Here is a 23,572-nt window from a genome sequence, read left to right on the forward strand (position 1 = left end):
ATATATATATATATATATATAAATCATAAATGAAATAAATGCAGCGAAATTCCGGTTTGCTTACAGGTTGCTCTGTCGCCTACCGATCACTCCGCACGCGCCGGTCCAATGAGGTCGCGCGGAGGCGGTCCGTTGCTAAGGAGGACGTTCGGTGGAGTCCTCGCGCAGCAGCCATTCAGCGGCGGTGGCTGAAGCGATTGGACTGCGAGCGTCTCTCCCGACACTTTCTGTGGAATTTGAATTATTTCTGCTCTGCACGGTTCGTGGTACAAAGGTGACGGCATCAACGGGGCATCTTCTGGGTCGCAGCGGGGATCTCAGGTTGGTTTGTAGGTTTGATGGATGTGTGTGTTTTTAATGAGCCTGCCGGATAATGCTTGTTAGCTCGCCAAGCTAAGCAGCACTAGCTGGTGTGGATGCGGCACACGCAGCTACGTTATAGCTCCACGACTCTTAAAAGCTCACTGTAGAACCCAATTACATGGCTTTTGTAGCGTGTTTGCTAACTGACTAGAAACCAGGACGAGCTACATGTTAAGCCGTGATAAAGATAAATGTTTTCCATCCTTCAAAAGGTATTCCCCTAAAGAATGAGCTAAGAGGTTATTTAGCTAGCTCACGTTAACGTCAGTGGACGCTAAGGAGCTAATGATACTTACCTGGTTAACTTTAAGAGGTGGACGTTACTAGAGGAGGCTATCAGCTAGCACACCATTCAGTCATATCATTTTCGGACTTCACACTTGTGTTATGTCACTGTTACTAATATAGGATGCGCATTAAAAGGCGTGAATATTCCTTTACAATTAAGTTTAGTGACTGGTTAAGTTTGTAAACATGTTGATTGCCCTTTAAATATAACTGTGACTCATATACCTAACTCTCAGTGTGATAACGTGCTCTAGATTCTCTTATATGGTGTCATAGCTTGGAGATTACTTCTTAGACAGACAGACAGTACAAACACAACACATTTGGGTGCTCTCATTAGCCATAGTTATTGAGGTCATTACTGTTTTGTTAATTGGGTGGTGATGAGGTTTGAGACTTGAATAATATGAACTGACTCATCTATTTTGGCAGCATGTTTTATACTTTCCATTGTGAAGAGGCGCAATCCAAGCTAGAAACAGACGGTTAAATCTTTATAAAACTGATGGCACTTGTATGTTATATAGGGCTGCAAGTCATGATTATTTTAATTTTCGAATAATGTGACGATTATATTATCTAATAGCTGTGGCTAGTACATATTACAAGATAGTGAAATATGCAGTACAATGTGCGACACTCATAATGACTGTTAATCCCACTAAAACCTTAATATGTTCTATTTCTTACCATATATAATACAATAAAGCATAAAATCCACCCATCTTAGAATCTCAACCCAGTGCATATTTGGCATTTTAGCTACTAATTGATGCAAATGACTAGTTACTCACTAGCTGTAATTTCGTACGAAGGGTTTCGAACCATTTGAGAATTATAAATGTGTTCTGAAAGGGATTTTGATGTCTCCCCCCTAACTTCTGTAAGTAACTCGTGGCTTAACTCATCTCACAGAAAGAGGGAGGCGAGATTGGCTATCTGCCATCAAACCCACTGTGCAAGTCCTGTCAGCTATTTGAGAGAGAGGAGGAGAATGCAAGAGCGAGTCTCTCTCCTGAGCTTTGTGATTCACACTGTGGGAGAAACCAGTGTTTCTCTCACTCCTCAAAGGAGAGGCCTCTTTTCTTGGCAGTGAGCTGCACATGTGAATGCTGAGTATAGTGATGCAACACGGGTGGATGAACTTGCCGTGCGATGATGACGCAATCAAAGGGCTTCACTTTTGTACCTTGATAGCAGCGAGATAGTCGAGCTTCTTGCTGCTTGTGGTGAAAGCAGAGTGAGCGTCGATGTCCGCTGAGCTTTCAGTCCAGCGGTAGCTGAATAGATGTGAGATGACACTGCTGGGCGGTGTGTGTCTGTGTGTCTTTTCTTCTTTTACAACATCAAGCAGTCTGGATCAGGACAGTCTGTCTGTGTCCATCTCTTGACTGCTCACCTGTCCCATGTACTTGACATGTTAATCCTTGCTTTTGGCCAATGGTAGAAGAAGTATTCAGATCCTTAATTTAAGAAGTATTCAGATCCTTTATTTATGAACAAGTTCGAATACCACACTGTGAAAATACTCCACTACCGGTAAAAGTCCTGCATTCAAAACCCAAGTAAAAGTATGTCATTATGTTCAGCGAAATCTACCCAAAGTATGTACCCAATATCCCGTAAAATGGTCGCCGTCTTTATTTTACTTTTATATAATGTTTTTAAATTAATATTACTGCTTTTTTTAATAATGTAGATATTTAAGGTTGTGCTAAATTTAACTCCTTTATATACTGTTGAGTATTTTAATCTTCAGTAATGCAGAATATTCTCTATGATCACCATATGTCTGTTTCCTGTGAGAACCTCATATCTCTTAAAAAGTCAACTTTTCACGAGCTCAGAAAAACAGCCCTGTTTTCAGCTTCGTGACGATGCATTTTCCAGCTGATCCAAGAGGGCTTAATCTGAAAAGTAACCAAAGCTTTTAGAAAAACATACTGATGTAGTAGAGTAGAAGTGTAACATACCATAAACTAGAACAAGTACCTCGAAATTATTGTTGAATACAGTACCTGAGTAAATGTTCTTAGTTATCTTCCACCACTGCCTTTGGCTGCAGTTTTGATGTGGGCCAATGAATGTGCCGGCTCATGTTGTCATCCACAACGTGTTTTTTTTTTTTTGTTTTTTTTTGTGTCAAGTCATCACAGCTCACCAGGAGTGTGGGCACCCCAAGCATATTTAATAACAGGCTCATATGTTCGGGTAGGAAGGTGAGAATAAGGACACGCAAACTCAGGTTCACCGAGAGGCCTGACAATCCAGTTCTGGTCCAAGTTGATTCGGAGTGAGAATGTAATCCAAATGTCAGAGATTATGACAAATAATGCAGTCAAGTTGCAGGAACTGGAGTGGGATTTGTTTTGAAACTCTCCTCTGGCGAACACTCTAACCTTTGGGCTGATAAGTTACCAAAACACTGCTCGGTAAAAGAGCTGCTTGGAGTCTGGAGGTTTGTGTGGTGCACAAAAAGACTCAAGCTGAACCATGAACAAAAATACACCAAAATAACCTTTTCTGCTCTGGCTAAGCACAGAGATCACCTGTAAAATGATCCCTGAAGAGCACGACTGGTCCACGTGAGCATCGTTGACATCCTGTTCCGTGCAGGAAGAATCGGTACCTTTTGCATTATTAGAAAGAAAAGCATATTGTCTGTACTCGTTAGAGCTCCATGTTCTGAGCTGATTGGGACCGGATCCAACAGACACTCAGAGAAGATTCAACCAGAGGGGAGGTTTTAGAATCACGATCTCAAATGTGCAGCTGACCCCATTTCAACATAAGTAGCCTAAAATAGGTTCTGTGGAGCCGCAGAGTTGGTTTGAACTTGTGTGTTTGATGTGTTTGTTGGTAAGCAGTGTTATCCTCCACCACAGAGGGAAAGTCTTGACCTTTTCACATAATGGATCGTCTGTTCAAAAGCTGATTGTACTCAAACTCAGACGTACACGAGATGAAGACTAAGGAACGTCTTTGGCTGTGTTTTAGGTTAGGACATTTAGGAAACAAGACATGTTTATATTCATTTATGCAATGTAACATGGACTGTATGAGGTGACCGTCCATTAGAACAAACCAAAAAGCAACTCACTATATTAGCAAACACCAGCAGTCACAACCATAGAAGCCCTGTAACATTTTAACTCCACTCACACTACTTTTAGCATTTTACATTCTTTGTCTGAGGCATTTTTATTGCTCAATCTCAGACATTAAAAACCTGTAACAAATCTTTATGGGGTATATTGGCAAGAAATTGCATTTCTACCGACAAACAACCTGTTAATGTTTTTCAAATCATGCTGTCACTGAAACTACAGTGCATTAAATCTCACTGGTTTTATACAAACCATGCAGTATGTGTATATGTAGGCTTTCTTAGTGGTAGCATTTGGCTTTGTCAGCAAAAACAACAGTGCATGATGTTCCTCGAGCGTCCCCATTTAGGACAATATCTTTAGTTCCTAATTGGGTCCAAGGGGCCTTGAGCGCCTCATTTTGCTCTGCTGTTTACACTGTGGATCAAGGCTGGGGTGGTTGGGTTGCGTCACTGTAGACGTGGACTTGCCTTTCGGGTTTGCGTCGGTATCGCCCCTCCCTGGGTACGGTATGGGGCTCAGGGACTCCTTTTGTCTCTCTGGGCCCCTATGTAGTGATACCTGAGCCTCCTGTGCAGGAACAGCTCCTGCTTTATTCATCCCTCTGATCTCTGCTGTAATTACCAGTGACCCAGGACAAACTGACTGGTGGTGTGTATCTCACTGGGTGGGAATCTATCAGCTACCAGTGCCAACAAGAGTGTTAGACGTGGAAGACTTTTGGCTGAGGAGTTTGACACCTATATTTATGAACCAAAACAATGAGATTGACCCCAAAACATACTTTGAATGAGGTATAAAACTAGTAGTCAGCTTTCTACACCTGCCACTGCCAGTGGTTTCGCTTTTGGATTTGAGTTTTGCTTGTGAGAAAAAAAGCTTCCCACCCCTCCTCGTTCCTCTTGGTCCTCTTTGGTCCCTCTTGGTCTGGCTTCTCAAGCCCATCAATACCATTTATACCACCAATATTTTGATATATTTGTGATCTTGTCTAGAGCTTTGTTGTATTATACTACCAGCTGTTAGTTACCTGTTGTATTACCTAAACATAGTCACATGTACAAGACTTAACTTGCAGCTGCATTTGTAATATGACTACAAACTCTGTCTGATGTGGGAGACAGTGTCAGATGTCAGTGAACATCTCTGTGTGTTGTTGGTGTAATAACTCCCTGTCTCAGAACTAAGTGACCTGTGTGTGTTTATGACTCCCACTGACACCAGTCCCTCAACCACACAGTGCACAAATCCCATTCACTTGGCTGAGTAGACGGTCTGCATGTTGCTTCTTCCTGGCCTTTCCTTAGCCCCGCCCACTGTCGTCACCCTGGACGTGTATCAACGTTGCGATTCAGCGATAAGAACAATACAACCCGACCAAAAATGTTTGTACTCCGTGTCAAAAAGAAAAGGGGAAAAAAAACGAAACTAAATGTGAACCTGATTATTAAAGATTCTGATGCGCAGTCATTAACAAAAGAAAACGTGCAGACTCCGTGTTTCAAGCTCCTCAGGCAGCATGCTGCATAAGTCAAAATACAGTATAGTAGTAAAACTACAAAGTAAAGTGGCTTCATTGTTTTGTCTTTCACACGTGTGCAACGTATAGTTAACAGATAACATTTACATATTTTTTTGTGCTGTGGCATCAAACTGTTAAAGATGAAACTGTATTATGAAGCTCTGGGAGTTAGAATCAGAAGTTTGTCTTTGTGATGAATCTCAATACATTTGGTGTGCAGACAGAACTTTGTCCGTAGAACAAGTCAAAAAACACGGCAATTACTGAAAGTCGTTGGTCAGATTTTTTTGGGGATGTTTACATATTCTTTAATGAGACGACTTTAATGATAATTTCATCAGTTTTACTGCTGTATTACGTTACGTTTTCATGGAGTTAATAGTGTTAAGACAGCGTTTTACACTGGTGCGTTTCAGATGTTTGGCTTAATTATTTTTTATGTTAAAAAAAAAAGGTTTTGAAGGAAAATCTGTTTCATTTAATAATGCATCAAAGGAAATACAGCTTTGGTATTAAGACAAGTCTGGAAACAAATTGAATTGATATCCATCTTTAATCAAAATGGCCTCATAAACAAGCTCTTCTGCTGACTCGTGGTTTACAGGGGAGCTGTACACTGGCCCACATGGGTCTACTTGGACCGGCCCTGCCTGTAGTGTGTCTGATCCAAAGTCCACTGGCTACTGTGTTTCTGTTGGATAACAATGTGCGATATGAGGATTCAGCGATGAGGCATCTTGTCATCGCAGCAGCGACTTCAGAAGAATTCTTTGTCGAGGTCTGTGAACGGTTTTCAGATCACTGTGTTGTTGACGGTGGAGGAGAGAGGAGCAGCACAGAAAAGCCCACATCGCAGCCTAATCGATGAGAACGATGTCAATTATTAATGAGCTGAATATCATGTTCTGCCTCAAGTAGAAAGCTTTTGTTTATTAATCAGTGCTGCCAGCTCGGCTCTTTGTCACACACCAGACTGTCGGCGAGGGGAAAAGTGAGAAGAAAAACTGTGTTGTTGGAGAGGTCACGCAGTTGGCTTTACCATACTTAATCGGTCCACATTCCTGCTAGATAGCGTGCAGTCATTTTTGGACAGGTAGTTAATCCCCCTTTGTTCCTGGGTAGGATGGGGTTATCGGTGGAGAGGAGCGAGTGTTTCCTGTGTGTTGCATCACTGTGCAGCAAGCGCTGCAGCTTTTTGTTTACCACAGAATTGCAGGGACAGGTGTGTGAGCAGCCTGCGTGTGCACATTTGTTCTACGTATGTTAAAAAATGTGAGACATGTTGCAGTGGCAGGTTTGCGCACACTCTCCACCATTGCACCAATCCTCCACCAGCGAGCGGTCTGCGGAGAGGGACGTCTGTCCACTGTGCTGAGTCGACAGGAGGGGAACAATCGCCTCGCTGTGCTGCTGTGCTCGCCTCGCTGTCAGTTTGGCCGCCTTCATGCGGCATTTTCAGCGAAAGGGGCACCGTCGGCTTTTGGCTCCGTGAGCCTTGTTGACCAGGCCTTCGCCGGCTGGTCACTGACCCGTTGTGCAGCTCGTCAGGCCTCTGAGGGCTGCCGATTATCCCACAGTAATTGGCGCCTGGGCTCTGGCTGATCAAAGGTGCCCAGCTGACTGTAGAGCTCTGGTAATTTTCCATTCTCTGGTGCTCTGCAGTGCTTGCCTGTTCGTCTGTCCTCCTGCCTGATTTATTATACCTGCTTTTCTCATAAGACATGGCAAGGCAGGGCTGTCCTTTCCGTGCCTCTTTAAATTAAGCACTCAAAATCAATATACAAGGTCACAAGTTCAAGCCCTGCAGCCATTGTGGGTCCTACAGTCATGTGACTTGGCAGATTTTTCTGTTCATCTGAACTCTATACTTACTGATTAGTTTCTGTGGCGGTCAGTGACATCATCTGGTTTCGTTCTTGGTCGGAATATAAACCTGCATAACTCTGATGCTAGCTCAGGTTTGATCAAACGATACTGCCTCACATGCTCGCTCATTAAAGGTTAAATTATGTTCTTGCCGGCCTGGGATCCATCTTTGGCTGCAGAGAACGAGCTGGATTGTCTGTGTGTGAATGGACATCACATTTATATTACAGCCTTCTACTTTTGGACTCTTTTACTAAAGAGTTGTCCAACATTTTGGGGAAAAAGGAAGGCATCTACCATGACTGCTGAATCATTCCTGGCACTCAAATAAAAGTACACCATGGAATAAATGGCTTTCCATTTAGAGAGCACTGCTTCCATAAACAAGAGTCTCTATGAGCCTAGAATCGTAGAAGCGAAACTTGATATAATTGAGTTCATAGTCCAGTGTCACACCTTTAAAGCTAGGTTTTACACACCACAGAACTATTTCTAGTAGGGAATATATTTCCCTGTATCTGTACTCCCAGAGGCAGTGCTGTGTTCACTAATCTAATCCAACCACACAGCTAACACAATTTCAGCCATTAAGACTTCCCATAGGCTTAAAGTAGCCGTGGACGCCCTGGTCCACCCTCTGTGTGAGCCACACTATAAACCTGCTGGGTAAATAGCCAGGTAGCACCAGCAGTTTGGCCTAATCTGTTGCGTAACTTGGTATTCTACAGTCATCCTCGGCTTGACAAACCAGGAAACACAGAGCCCAGCTCAGGTACGTGGTAGGAATTCCTGAAGTGACAGCTGCCGGTGAATGCTTCCGCTCCATTACCATTCATGCTCACAAGACCAGTTTGGTTGGATGTTCCTGACGTCAACACCACCCGCTTTGCATCTTGTGGACTCCGGTTACTGCTTGAGTCGGTTTCCTGTTTCCCCTTTGAAGATAATTGTAGAGTCGCTAAAAACGCAGTGGTCACAGGAATCTGTTGTCATTCTTGTTTATTCGCAATTCAGCGTGTTTTAAGGTCAGCTCACCTGACCTGGAGGGAAGTGAACAGAAAAGTGTGTGTGTGTCTGTCTGTCTGTGTGTCTGTATGTCTGTGTGTCTGTCTGTCTGTGTGTCTGTCTGTGTGTCTGTCTGTGTGTCTGTCTGTCTGTGTGTCTGTCTGTGTGTCTGTCTGTCTGTCTGTGTGTCTGTCTGTGTGTCTGTATGTCTGTGTGTGTGTGTGTCTGTCTGTCTGTCTGTCTGTCTGTCTGTGTGTCTGTCTGTCTGTCTGTGTGTCTGTGTGTCTGTATGTCTGTGTGTGTGTGTGTCTGTCTGTGTGTCTGTCTGTCTGTGTGTCTGTCTGTCTGTCTGTGTGTGCTTTGGCCTGGTCTGGCGGGCAGTCTGTTCACTCAGCAGGAAGTTCCTTTTCCACTCCATCCTCTCATCACTCCTGCTGCTGGAAAAACACTGCTACTGACACACACACACACACACAGACCAATGGCACTGTGTTGCCATTTACCGACAGTGTTGTTGGGATGAAAAGCTGTATTATTGACAACACATTGACTCAGCAGCTGGAACCATGGAGTGGGTTGTCTGTGTGATATTGATTCTTCCATGTAATCTGCTTTCTGTCTATCTGCCCGTCTTTTTTCACTCATCTCCGTCTCTTGTTCACTTTCAGTATTTCATTCACTCTCTTTCAAATCCTTTCCACGCTGTCACCGCTTTGTATGTCTCAGCTTTTCTGCCTTTAACTGTCTTTGTCACTTGTGTGTGTGTGTGTGTGTGTGTGTGTCTGTCACTTGTCCGTGTGCGTGTGTGTGCGCTGCCCTCTCCGTCTTACTCGTCTGTGTTTCTGCGTATCAAAGTGACACACGTGCTCTTAAGTGGTATATGCGATGCATCGTTAAGTGTCAAGTGAGCAGTGCCGCGTTTAAAGCCACAGCCGAATACATTCTCCCCACAGCGATGTGTAGACGTTGATTGGGAGAGCAGTGAAGAGTGACAGGCCTTCCTCACTCAGTGAACACCGTGAACACGCATACTGACACCATTCCTCACTGTGGGACTTTCCTCGCCTCTTATACACTCACATAGCCCGCCTAAATGATTTGTCCAGCCCCATCAATACAACTTAAAGACACTTTTATGGTATATGGACTTTATTTGCTCAATGTTTTCTGCTCCTGTGATTTATTTAGCTTCAAATTGTGATTATTAACCTTAATTGTCAAAGCAGGGAACATATTATTTGCCTTCCTTCTGCATCTTGCATCCACATCGCTCTGCTTTCATATTAGCACACAGGCACAGACTGGTGTGCATCATATGTAGTGGCACTGTGGTGTTACTGTAAAAAGTGTCTGTGTGCTCTGTAATGTCTGTTTACCAAGAAGAGGGATAGTAATTATGAAACTGGCATAATAATGGCCATCTTTTAGTTATCCCTTAGTTGCCAGGATAACGTCCAAATACAAGCGTATTATAAAGAATCTACAAACCATCACCAACAGCCTGATTTTAAGTTTCTCTTTATGCAATCGCAACACTTATAGGATAGAAAAATGATCCCTATGCAGTTTAATTCCTCCTGGATCGCCTCTGAAGCTCATTTGGGGAGCAAACTAATTGGCTCTGATCGCTGCATCACTTTTCATTCTTTGCGGTTTTGTCTTTGATGTGAACGATGAATCGCAAAACGGTCGCCTTGTTTAATGGATAAACGTTGATATTAAGTGAGCGTTTGCCTGCGGCTGTCGGACCAGTTACATTGCCGCGAGTCAGTGCCCCATAATCATAAACGTCTTTAAAGCAGACATCTCCTCTGGGTCGCCTTAACCGAAGGGAAGGAAGAAGGATGAGAGAGGAGGACTTTAGGGAGGGAGGATAAGCAGCAAACAGGTGCCTATGACTTCTCACCATTAAAGAAACCATTAAGCAGCATGTTTACACTCAATGGAAGGTGTCAGAATTGGCCTAAAGATCAACATGTGGTCGAGTAAAAGTTGTATAAAAAGGGATTTGAACCTCACTGTTATTTTGTTAATTTAATTAAACTTGTACTTAAATAAAGTAAAGTGGCTAAAGGTCACTTGGCTCTTTTGAGAGACTTCATCAGATGGTTGCTTCCTGTGATCCTGATCACTTCCTGGAGGTTTAAACCGTACTTTTGATTGGTGGTTAAATAGAAAGCGTTTTTTACATTTAGGAGCAGGAAGGCTGCAGCGTGCTGCATATGTCAGCAGTAATGAATGTGTTTCAAAAGCTCCGCCGTACACTTGTTACTTTCCCCGATGTGGTTAAACCAGGCATGACAGTGCTGCTGGTGCACAGGAAGAGCTGAGTGAAGGCTGAGGCCCATGAACCAACAGGCGTGCATGACGTTCGCCACAGACTGCCTGAAACGCATCGCCTAACTATTGATAACATCATCTTTCGATATTTCATTTTTCTCCTGTGAGTCAGCCGCTCTGGAGGAAGTCTGTCTTCATGCTAGCTGGTCGACACCAGAGACAACCAGACCTGTTTAACTTGATGGAAACCGTGTGTGAGTTTGTGGGGAGATCTTCTGCTTGCTCACCGTAACAGGGTTTCAGCTTTAGCAATCTACTCTGGTTGGTTGTAAACTGAATGTTGACACATGGGACTTTAACCAAAGATTGTGACTGTCTCTTACTCAGGTTTCCTGAACTCGCAGTAGAAACACTGATCCAGGAAGTTCAGCTATCGGTTTTTATGAATATTGAATATCTCTGTTAATATATGAGCACAGGCACAGCCCCGGAATATAAACTGCAATCTTAGATTGCCTCTCTTCCTCTGAGACTCTGTAAATGTGCTAACACTGGCTGTTGTGAGCCAGCCATAGGATTAATAGATCATGTATTAACAGCACTTTACTGAGGCCTGGTGAATATGTAACATTGTCATCTGGGTGTTTCTTCAGGTCGGTGCAGTGCTTCGGTAGAATACCCAGTGTGTAGTATTTGGCCTGGTTTCTCCACCTTGCTGCAACTCTAACTAATGGCACCGTACTCCTCTCAAAAACAGCAAAAACCTAATAATGGAGCCATCTTGGCTCTGGGTCCATGAGGCACTGTGGTCGTCCGTCTCACTTCTGCATGCGTGTGTATGTACAAGCTTTGTGTTTTTGAGAGTTACATTTGTGGGTGTATGGCAGGTTTCTGTGTGTGTGTGTGTGTGTGTGTGTGTGTGTGTGTGAGTGATACAGAGATGTCAAGGGGAAAAAGTAAACATGGTTTCCATGAGTAGCTTTTTCGCTCCGAGGTTTACTCAAAGTTTCCTAGCAGAGGTCACTTCTGGAGTCGGGGACAAAGTGGATCGCCTGTGAGGAGGTTGAGCTTCTGTCCCACAGTCTGCACAACAAATAAAGAAGACAGCCATTCTTCTCAGTTTAAGAGAAAGGAGCACGTGGCTGTTTTGTACAAACCTCACAGCCACTTGATAAAGACGTCTTCCCATGGCGGCCATGCTAGTTGGTACCTATTGTGTTCTGAGCAGCAGTCTCCTGTAAAGAGTGACCAGGATTGATGGAGTTGGGACACTCAAACCCCCCCCCCCCCCCCCTAGCAGGCTTTCAGTCAGCACGACTATAGTGTTTACAGCTCTCTTCTTTTAATTGAAACTCCACTCCATTTGACATACCAGCACCTCTGGCAAGACATTTTGAAAAACAATCACAAAAAGGCTGGTTTTTTTTTTGGGGGCAAAAGCAGCAGACGTAAATCTTAAAGATGTCTCTTGGATGTGTGTCGTTATGATGGAAACCAGGCCAGAGACCCGGCCCATTGATTCAGTCTGTGAATCATCGCCGGGGCATGTCTGAGGGGAGCCGACACAGTGACAGTGATTTGCCACTCCCTGGTGCCAGGGTACTGCCCCGGCTGTTTAAATGTGGCCTCAGCTGTTGCCCAAAGTGATGTGTGGCGCTACGGCTGGTTGGTTGACTTGCTGTTGGACTGGGCCCCCTTAATACCACGCCTGGCCGCTCCTAGATACGCACACAAACACAAGCACACATAAAGACAGATACTGATGTACACACACACACACAATTAGAGCAACTCAATATCCCCCGTGCAGCAGTCCGGGCTCTATTTTCTTTCTCTGTCTCAACCCTAACCCCGGTCAGCCATGTGTACTCAGGAAGCAGAGGTCGCCGTGTCTTGCTGGGGGCAGGGAACAGATTGAAGGACTCTGAAATGATTCAGTGGCAGACTGGGAAGCGAGTGAGTCGCGCAAAACAGTAGCCAGCGCTCCTATTCCCACCATTTCCTTCCTCTGTGGAGAACCACCCATCTGTACCTCGAGTCGCTCTCTCTCTCTGGCTCTTGTTCCGTCCATACTTGAACCTCCTAAAATAGATGCTTTTCAGGAATAAAGAGGACATGGCGTCCTGCTGACTTAGGCACGTTTCAGTAGGTTTTATTAGTTCAGCTCGCTCTCAAGCTAGTTGTGCTTTTGTACATTCGGCTGATGTTTACAGAACAAGACATTACAGTCTGCTGATCGTCCTTTGTTTGGCAGCTGTCCTTTGGATGAGCGTCCATCTCTCCATCATGGTGTCAGGTTGTGTCTGTGGATCACTGTCGGGTCACATGCTGTACCTGGCAGATGAAGTGATTCTGATTATTGTCGGGACACTGACAGTGAAAAGTGTTCAGATCATAGAAGCAGAGAGCAGCTGGCGATGAGTTACACTTGTTTACCGACCGTCTCTGTTTCCACCCGCTTGGACACACTGTGACTGCTGCTGTTTTATATTGTTGAGTTGTCTTCTTTCCTTTTTATGCTAGTTATTTTATGTCCAGCCTTTTGAAGTCAATTACAGTAATTGGCTGTGATGAAGGCAGGGGTGATCCACATTTCTGTCTTTATGTATGTTGTCCTTGTGCTGCTACAACACCTGCATTTCTCCTCTGGGGATCAATAACGGCAAAACATCTTTGAACAGAAACAAAACTAAAGTAGTTAGAAACCTTTACAAAACGCATACGAAGAAAGATCATCTTATATTACTACTAGCCTATAACAAATATTTAAATTCTGACTCAAACTCCACAGATAGTGTTGCTTCACCTGCTGCATGTTGAGAAAGATCATTTTATTAAAGCAACACTACGACCAGTACATTGCCTGACATTTGTCCGTTTTTGGGTGGTTTTGATTCGGCTTAATCACTGACGTGATCAAACCAGCAATGTTACCGGTGCCACGCATGCACAGCTCATATGAGACATCTGGACCAATAGTGTCTGTCTTGAGAGAAACAAATTAAACCTGGTTATTCCAAAAGTTGGATTCTCTGGTGAAAAGTAGTGCCAGAGAAATACCCTCCAGGGGATAAAGTCTGCACATTTTCAGCAGTGATGCCAGCTATTTGGTGAAGACAATGTGCCGCTACTGGATGTATATAATGCCACTGAAAAGACTCCATTCAGGTCAAACTGCCCCCTGAGTTTCAGACTGTGATGCAGTAATTACTTCTGTTCTAATAATACATGTAAACCCAGGCTATATCATTCAGGGGTTAGCGTTAACGATTGGCATTAATGAAGGGAATCAGCCGGACGCCCCATCTCACATTGTTCTCTTGAACTTGAAATGTCAATATCAGACATGTCATTAAATCTATTGCAGCCCTGAGCAATACCGTTACATGTCTGGGAATTTAATTGTATTTGTTGTACAGTAATCGGTAGTAAAAACAAACGGAGATGGGCTTTTTGACTTCCGTCTGCCATCACTGTTGACCCTGATCCTGGTCCCCACAGTCTGTCCTGGATATTGGGGTTCCTCGTTCCCTTTTGATGCACTGCACACTCTTTTCTGTTTTTTTTTTACATCAGCATGCCAAGCCACAAAGCAGGGGCTGGAAAATTGGATTACCACAGCAACAGCATTTTTCAAATTCTCTCTTCATGCGGCCATTTTTGGGAGCAGAACAGACGCACTATCACCTCTAGTCGCCCGATAACGGGGCTCAGCAGATATGCCGGGCGTGCTTTGCATTACGCATGGCCGGCCTGATTGATCGAGGGCTATCCCGTCTGTGTTGCTCTCCAACCTATAAACCCAGTCTGAACACACATAACATGGCTTTCCCTGAGCAGAGCAGAATAAACTATGGATGAAGAGTATCGGCTGGCACAAGTCATGAAAGCAGACAGTGGGGCCTTTTTTGTCTTGAATTGCTGCCCATTCTCTCTCACGCTCACTCGCTCCCTTAGCCCCTCCCTCCCTCCCTCCCTCGTCTCTTTTTTTGTAACCCAACCGCAGTACTCATCCCTAGGATCCTTCTGCAAGGATTAATCAGTTTACCATTCCTGGAGAGATTATTCAAATACTGTTACATCTACAGCCAGCAGCAGCACAGCACTGACTGAAGGAAAAGTCCTGCTCTTCCCCTCCATTTCCTCCTCTAGCTCTTTACTTTAGTTCCTGTTTGTCCTGTGTCTCCCCTCCGCTGTGTTTCTGTCTTTACACTTTACCGCTATTGTTGACTCTGTGTGCTTATGTCCATAATTATCCTCCACTGAGTCCGTTGATGATATTGCATGTGAGTCTTTAGTCATTCCCTATCGCTCCTTTCTGTGTACATGAACACAGAGAGAGTATACATGGTCCTTGTGTAATCGTCCTCATTAGTGTTGGTAGGAGAACAGCCAGAGATCCTCACTGCACCAGACTAGAAGAGCTCCAGCAGGGTTCAGGTCCAAAGCCTTTCTCCCCCTTTTTCTCTCCCAACCTCCTCCATGCTTCTCTGTCCTCCATCTACTTTTGTAGTTTAGAATAAGTACATTAAAACTGCCAGAGTATTGTTTTCATAATCCGGCTGGTTCTTGGACATGTTGTTGTCTTTTGACACGGTAATGAGACAACGTGTTGAATGTGTTTCAATGGTGTCAGTGAGTAGTCATGCAACCGTTGGCTCTAAGTAAAGACCTTTCATTTCTGGCTTATTTATTTGTTCTATCCCAGTGTGTAGTTGGCCTAACATCGGTATTCTGCCAGGATTTATTTTGCCTTGTTGTTCAACAACAGTAAGAAGTCAGTCATTGAAGAGGCAGATAGATAAATCCAAAGACACGAAACATTGCATGTTGCATAAAGAGGGCTGCTCACTTGGGAAAACGGTGTGTTGTGTACCGCAGTGACTTTTGCTATTGCTTTGTAGATGAACAAACAGCAACATGTAGAAGTTGTTTTTTGTTGCTGTATTCGTCTGCCTCACTTGATATATAACACCGGTGCCATTGATGCCCACAAAGATCATAAAATCTGTGAAGTATTTGCCAGTCAGAAGCTATTACTGTCTGTTTAACTGCAGGTTTGATTCACCTCCTTGTTCTGCATTGGTTTGATTTGTAATCCAGTTAAAAACAAAGGAGGAAATGTCTGGCTCAAATGCAAACCTTTTAGCTTCCTCTCAGCTGTTCTCTCTCCCGATCCTAACCTCCAACTCTTTTCCATTCTCATTATTAATTCCCTCCTGCCACTTCTTCTGACTTTCCCCTTCTTTTCACTTCACCCTTTTCCATTCTCATTATTAATTCCCTCCTGCCACTTCTTCTGAGTTTCCCCTTCTTTTCACTTCACCCTGTCAGATTTTGGTGCTCCATCTTTACCTCTCACCTTTCCTCCCTCCTTGCCTTCATTTTTCTGACTCGTGGCTAAAAACAAGGGGCTGAACCCACCTCACATGACCCACACCCACCCAACCACCCACCCACCCAAACACGCTGCACAAGGCGACAGCCAGACTTTCCCCCTCACTGCCAACACCACACACACGCACACAAGAGGTTCTTATGGTTGTGTATACTGCTACTAATTCAGATTTCATACACAAGCTCCATGTTTCAAGTGGGATAATGAACATGTGCTTTCACAGCTTAATTATGTTTGTTCCTGTTTCACACAGACCTTAATACTTCACATTTTCAAAAGTACTTCACTTGTTGAGTTTATGAAAAGGTTTCACTGAAGTTTTTTTCACTTCCCATCTACATTTTTTTCTGATAAATGCTCTCATTTGAAAGCAGTCCATAAACAGACGGGTCCAGAGCAAGTTCAAATCAATGAGAATCTGTACACGGCCGTTGTGTCAGCCTGAAAGGAGGTGAAAGGGTCAAAAAGCACAGAGATTGTAGGAATAGGACTCCCTGAGCTGGAGGCCTTTTCTTAGAGAAGAAAATGTTAACATGTTGTTGGGGTGTTCATATCACATTCCTGCAAATGGTTACTCATGTTGAACTCTCGCGCTGCAGGTGCATATGCTTGGCTGAGCAAAAACGTTGGTACACATATATACACAAATACAAACGTACACTCTTTTTCCCACGCACACGAGTTCATGTGCTTTCACTTACATTCCTGCTCTCCTCTTCTTCGTCTCTCCTCGACTCTGCAGCGGAGAGAAGGTGTGTGGGTTGTAAGCTGGCATAAGTGTTAAGTGATTTAGAAGGTGAGTTTAGTAAAATGCTGTGAGAAGAGGCATTAATGTTCCGACATCGGCCGAGTAATAGTATATCTCTCTGTCCCAGGGATCAGTTTAAAGAGACTTTTTCCTAAAATGAGATTTCCTGGCACGAAATGTCCTTTTGTTCTGCACTTCAGTCTGAGCTGGTGGCTTCTTCCATCCCAGAATGTACCACCAGTTATTTGAGAGGCTTTCCTCACCAACCCCTCATGTCAAAAACTTATTTTAGAGAAGTTATGCAACAACCAGCTGGCACAAACTGCAAAAACAACACTTGCTCTCCTGCAAACACTCAAGGCACGGGACAAAAAGCTGTCAAGTTACCATCAGTGGAACTATTCCGCTATTGGCCCGTTGGGTAGATTTTATTTTAACCCCTCCGATTACAAACATGCATAGAACACAAATCTTTTGGAAACCGAAAAATACATGTTGCAAGACATTTATCTCAGCTGTTTGTCGCTGTGACCGAAGCCTTTACATACAAGTAGTCATTTGATCCATTGCTTGTATAGCGATTAGTGCAGCTTCAATGTTTTGTGGTTCCAGCTTCTCTAATGTGAAGATTTGCTGCGTTTCTTTTGTTTTATTTTTTAAATGTGTGGCAAACTTTTCTTCATTCTCCAGCACCAGAACACAGCTGTTTTTAAATTCTGGAACGGCTATACGAAATAGAGATGACTGTTAATAAAACACTGCCTACCTAAAAGTACCACTTCCCTAATCATCATTCTACAGCATCACAAACAAACAAGGTGTCTTAAAGATGTGTTTGAAACAACAACACAAGCCCCTTTTACACATTTAGAAGATGTGTTTGAGTTGACGACGACAACATTTAATGAAAACGCCTGCGTAACACATTGGAAACGAGCTTTTAATTTGTTGCACCAGAGACGAGGTGCTCCAGAGCAGACAAATGTGTTTCCCTGCTCCTCCTCCTCCCTCTGCAGACTGGAAGCATGCCGCCTGTCACTGGCACTGCAGTGAGCCCAAACATGATATGACCTAAATAAACCAGTGTGTTACGAGAGAGCGGGACGGAGGGATGAAGCAATGTTTTTTTTTTCCCCTTTCACCGAGTAGTCTTGTTTTCAAACACTTCACTCTACTGCAGGCTACAACTTGCACATACACACTGTTATAAACACACTAGATTTGGACTGGGAGCATTTTTATCGTGACACTTGCAGAGGCACTTGGCTCTTACTACAAAACAGGTGCTTTCACACATCCAAGCGCCTGCTTTACACCTGGTAAGGTGACACTTCTGCCCGTTTTTACAGACGGCTCAGCTGGTCGGTTTGTGTCTCTACCTACAGTCATGATTGTCTTTCTATGAGTGATGCCGCAGAGAACACGCAGTAGAAAAATAGGTATTGGATGTAACACACAATCGTTTCCATAGAACAACATGTGGAAAAATGGCGACAAAAATCCACCAACCAACAGACAAAATCTCTTCTTGAATTTGCCTTGCAAGGCTAGCTGTGCTACCACTTATTTGACGCAGTGACCACCATTTAAAGTCGTACTTATTTCATCAAGTGCGTTAACTTTTAAAAAAATGTTTTAAGTGCACTCAGGCTAATTCGCATGGCAGATTCAGGCTCTTTGAGTTTTCCGGTGTCCGTGGTCCACTCCGGGTCGCCCCTTTAGTGACAGTAGGAAGTTTGATGTGTTTGTGTGTGTTGTCGGCGGCCTGGTCAGCGCTGAAAGCTCCATTGTGTGCTGCCCACAGAGCTGGAGCCTGGCACGGACAGATAAGAGCACCTCACCTCAAACACACTTTCTACCCCCGGCCAGTACCGGCTCCCGGGACAGGTTTCATTATGCAAACAGACAGCTCAGGTGTGTGTGTGTGTGTGTGTGTGTGTGTGTGTGTAAGTCGGTGCATATGTGTGCGGTCGCTCTGAGCATGTGTGCAAGTGAACGCTGCTATGTTGCTGCTTGTTCGTGTGCGTGTGTGTGCGCGTGGGGACAGTCCACTCTCCTGGATTAAAGACCTTTAATCCCGCCCGATCCTCATCAGCTCTGAAGTTCGTGGGTGCAACTTGTTAGTCGAGGAGAATGTGTTGCTCAACCTTAAAAGTCCGATTTGCATGGCTGACTGACTCCTGGTCCTCGGTTAGGAGCTCTGCTCAGAGAGACGTGAGCTCGGCTCTCGTGATGGCTGCACCTCTCACTTCTAGTTTGGATCAGCAACTTTTAATTGGGTCTCTGCTTCTTTTTTTTTTCTGCCGCCTAATCTCCTCCTAAAGCCAAGAAGACACACATGCACCGTTCTAAAGTAGTGCTTTTAGCCTAATTAATTGTACGGTCTTAAGATTTTCAGAGAATAGAGAGTGTGTTTGAACCTGCACTGAAGTGAGTCCTTGACTCGGTTATGACTAAGGCCTCGACCGAAGGAATTCTTAGTCGACTAAAAATGAGACGACTTTGTTGATTTATCGATTAAGTGATTTAATCAACAGATTTGTGTCTCTTCACACAGAATCATCAAAAGATGAGAAATTAAAGAGATCTGATCGGATTTTCATGTAACAGTAATATAATATATATATATTATATGTAACAGTAGCTCTGGTAAACTCAACAGGTAAAACGTTCTCGCAGCAAACTGCCCTCGGTGTATTTTGTTCCCTTTTATTTGGACTGCCTCGACTCCAAACGCTACAAAGACTTCACCTCTTTTGTTCCTCCTTGTGAGTCAGAGAGACAGCAGCTCATTGTCTTGTTCGCTGATGTCTGTGTTTGAAGCGTTCCTATTTACAGGCCGGTACTCTGGTAGCAATGTGGCTCTGTCCTATCTCACGGGACATTGACTAATTTCTGTGTTGACATACGCTGTTGACTGCACGTGAATTGGTACATATCCCAGACAGACAGACTGTTATCATTGTTTAATACAGATGTCTCTCACCACTCACAGGGAGCTCAGCGATGAATAAGCTACGGCAGAGCTTCCGCCGGAAGAAAGACGTCTACGTGCCGGAGTCGAGTCGGCCGCACCAGTGGCAGACGGACGAGGAGGCCGTCCGCAGTGGCAAATGTAGCTTTGCAGTCAAGGTGAGTCTCCCTCACACATGAACACACCTGCATACCAAACCTCACAGACACACACACACGCACGGAGTGCAGTGCTGGCCTTATTGTGGCACACTCTCACCTCTGAGCATGCTGCCGGGCTCCCCAAGGACGCCGCTTGTGATTAATCACAAGCATTCAGAGACAGTAAGCACAGCTTTTATCTCGGTTCTCTTTCTGTAGCCTTCGAAACCTGTGGGATGTGCGCACACATAATGGATTTCTGCCTTCCGAGATTAATCAAAACCACTTGAATCATCGAGTGAACTGTGCAGAATTAAAGAAAATGTTTCATTGTCGCTGACAAATAACAAAGTCAGGGGCACTGCGATAAGAACGACTCAGGAGGCGATGCAGTATCTTTCTACTCACAGTATGTATCTTCGGTGCTGTGCTGGAGTGGAGGTTTGCTATGTTTTGGCAACAAAACTTTCCACTTTTGCAAACAGAACTGCAACGGTACACTTCCTCTTAACACAAGGGATCGAAATGTTCTCCTCACTCAGAATAAAGGGGAATTAAAAACCACAGAGTGGAGAAAGAGAAAGTTCTCCTTCCAATATACGAACGCTGTGGCTGGTCAGCGGATGTGGATTACATGAAAGCGTACAGGTTATGGTGTCAATGCCGCCCGTGTGTTTGCTTTATCCTGTTTTCTTTGAGCAAGAAGCGAGAGTTCAAAATATTGAAAGCGGAGGGAGGTGGAAGTGACCGTGAGAGTAAGAGGGAGGTAAGGTGATGTGGAACGGGTGTCGAAGTGCGACGGTTCATGGCGTCAAGTCTCATCTCAACCGGTGTGAAACACCCTAGATTCAAGATCTCCTGTAAGCTGTATTTCAAATGTCCCCTCACCGCGCACACACACACACACACACACACACACACACACACACACACACACACACACACACCTTCCCTCCCCCACCTGCTTCCCATAAATTGTCTCCCTTCACTGTTCTCAGAGCTAGATTTGTTTTATTGTCTTTGGTGATTCTTAAAGAAGACCAAAGACAAACCACTGCTGTGTGACTTGCACTCGGATAACTGATCATAGCTGCAGGGTCTAGTCTAGAACCTTCTCGTAAGCAGTCGGTGAGTTACAGATCAGCCACTGTGGTCAAAAAGAACATGAGCTTTATCTCTCATTGTCCTTCCTTCACATGCTTCTGCAGCCTCTCACGCTCGTCCACCAGCTTTTTCTTTTCTTACCTCTGCACTGGCTTTCTTCGTGCAGGTGCAACCTACCATGCTACTCCTCTGTGTCCCTCCTCCCCCCCTCCTGCTCTTAGGTGCCTCAGAGGAGCCCAGTCGAGTGTGGGTTGGAACAGTTGCAGTGAAATCATCACCGACTGCCGCACTAAAGAGTGGCCGATAGAGGGGAGGAGATGCAGTGAAGGAGGAGAAGAAGAACAGTTGTTTCAAAGTGGTGTGGAGGGAAAACGGGGGGGGGGGGATGTGGAGCGATGGGGCGATGGGGCGAAATGAGCCTTTAATGTTGTGGTGTGGGGGCTTCCTCCACTATCTCTTTGACGCAATACTCCACTGATCCACATCTGCGCTTTTTGCCCCCCCCCTTACATGTATGTTTTTGCTTGCGTCGGTTGCATTCCAGCTGAAATTGCAGTGACAGACAATTATTCATGAGTCAAGGTGATTGTCAAAGGCGTAAAAATGTTGATTTCCTTTTTTGTATGGTAATATCAGTCTTATGAGACTGCTGAAGCCTGGAGATCAGATGAAATTGCTTATGTGTGTTGCTTACCAACTACAACAGAGAAGGAAATGAGTTTTTATGTCCTTGGTACGTTTAGATCTATGTAGACTTATTCATATGGAAATGAATGTCTGCAGCTATTCACACATTGGAAAGGAGTTTTGTATTGAATCTGACACAATTTTCTTTCACTTAAACTGATTTATGGCGAATATCCTGAATGAATTCCTGTAACCCTTGTGGATAACATCCAGAGGATTTACACCAACAAAGCCAGCTCCAGTTAATTGATATTGACGCATGTGAAATGCCACCTTCAGAGCTTCTGAGCTAGAGGGGCTGACATGTGTTGTGTTACCTTTAGAAGGAGCCAGCTAAGCGGTTTCAAGCCGTATGAAGCTAACTGCTGTTTTGCATTTAAACAATACAGAGGGCTGTTCTTTTTTTTTTCGTCAGGCCGTTGTCGTGACCCTTGTCCTCCTTATCATCGGCCGCTCCAAATGTTTACAAATTGTGAATTTAGGAGCATCCCAGGGTTGCACATGTTGTTACAATACTTCATGTCTTTCCTCATCTAACACAAACGGTGCAGAAGCAGTGACAGCACAAGAACACAAACGTCATGATGTATAAACTGAATCTAATCCTAGCCCACTGTGGGATTAGAACTAATCCTGGAGTGGGCCCACAAACCGACCTGTATTTCAGAACCAAATTACCCTTCACATGTACAACAAACGGCTCAGGAGATATTCATTATTTTATTTCTTTAAAAGTTGCTTTGATTGAGTGCATCTGTGTACATGTGAATGTTTCCGCCTCCAGATTGTTGCTGGAGTAAGATGCTACACGAAGCATCTGTTGTGACACTTGGAGCCTCCTCTGCGGCTCGTCTCACCTCAGCTCCTCGTCTCCTGATCCCTTATTAGCGACACTGCTGCTCTCAATGTCCTCACATCCCCCAGCTGCCTCCGTGCATCAGTATTGTCCGTGTGCGTGTGCGTGTGTATTCTAACACGCCGACAGTGTGACTCACAGCTGTGGCGTCACACTCTTAAAATAGCAGGGGCGGAGGGGGGGTGAAGTGTGTGTGTGTGTGTGTGTGTGTGTGTGTGTGTGTGTGTGTGTGTGTATATATATATAAGGAAAGGGTAAGGACTTCCTCCGCCCCAAACGCACAATAGCTACTGGGGCGGTCAGGGTTGGGACTCTGGAGTGACACACAGCAGGGTGTGATGCTGCTTCAGGTCTAGGAGGGAGGGGGGGAGGGAGGAGGAGGCGGCGGCGGCAGCCTTTTCCGTTCATTCAGTTAAAAGTCCTGATGTCCTCATGTGGGCTGTTACGGTTGGAGCTCAGGGTTTCCCCCCCTGAGCTGAGTCTGACAGATCCTGATGCGTCTCATCTCTTTGTTAATTAGAATCTAGATGGCTGTTATTATTTATGCGGCACATGTGTTGAAATAGGGCCTCTGCTTTTTTTTATCCTTGAAGGTTAATGTTATACACTGTATATATTTAAAAGTGTACTGATTTCCTCTGACGTCGGTGGAGGCAGTGCCATTCATTCTGGCACAAAGTGCATGGAAAGGTGCACGATTCTGATTGCCCATCATCACTTTACCGTATCAGCCGATACAGATCGTTTTTGTTGGTGTTGTTGTTTTGTTATAGCAACTAGTTTACGAGGCTCCGGATTATTTATTTGTTTCACACCCATCCCCAAAAATTATTTTGCCATCCCAAAGTCAGTGTGAACCATACAAATGTTCAAAATGTTCTCCTTTCACTTTGTTATAATCATCTATATTGGCTATTTGCACAAAAACACACTATTCACTCTACTTTTATTTATAATGATGTATTGTTAGCTGTTTAGAGCTAGTGTTAGGAAGTTAAACAGGTCATAAGTCCCTCTTTAATATCTATATATTTCTGTGAAAACATGTAACATACATAATGTAACTCAATGGAACCTCCGTGTGTTGGATGTTAGCTCCGGTGCTAGTGTTACTAGCTCTCCTCCTGCCGATTTCAACACGGATCTGTCGCTCACAACGTAGCATCATCAGGGATCAGCGGCCAGAAAGCGTTAATGCAGATCTGCTTCATGTTTTTACTGAATACCGGCTGAA

The 23,572-nt window shown here is 44.4% G+C and overlaps 1 protein-coding gene across 6 annotated transcripts in view; it reads left to right on the forward strand.

Annotated features, from left to right (window-relative positions):
* Positions 1-188: 188 nt before the first annotated feature.
* Positions 189-23,572, forward strand: part of numb (NUMB endocytic adaptor protein) — a 35,567-nt gene continuing 12,183 nt past the window's right edge. For 3 of the 6 annotated variants that reach the window (XM_031847110.1, XM_031847114.1, XM_031847115.1), the window contains exon 1: positions 19,584-19,709. In XM_031847110.1, the coding sequence (XP_031702970.1) occupies positions 19,584-19,709 (126 nt within the window). Of the gene's footprint in view, positions 322-8,441; positions 11,357-18,491; positions 19,710-23,572 lie in introns of those variants that run through there. The other 3 variants (XM_031847109.1, XM_031847113.1, XM_031847111.1) reach the window with 2 other exon arrangements.

This window comes from Anarrhichthys ocellatus, unplaced genomic scaffold, assembly GCF_004355925.1.
Source record: "Anarrhichthys ocellatus isolate YVR2014 unplaced genomic scaffold, GSC_Weel_1.0 scaffold7, whole genome shotgun sequence".
Classification (NCBI taxonomy): domain Eukaryota; kingdom Metazoa; phylum Chordata; class Actinopteri; order Perciformes; family Anarhichadidae; genus Anarrhichthys; species Anarrhichthys ocellatus.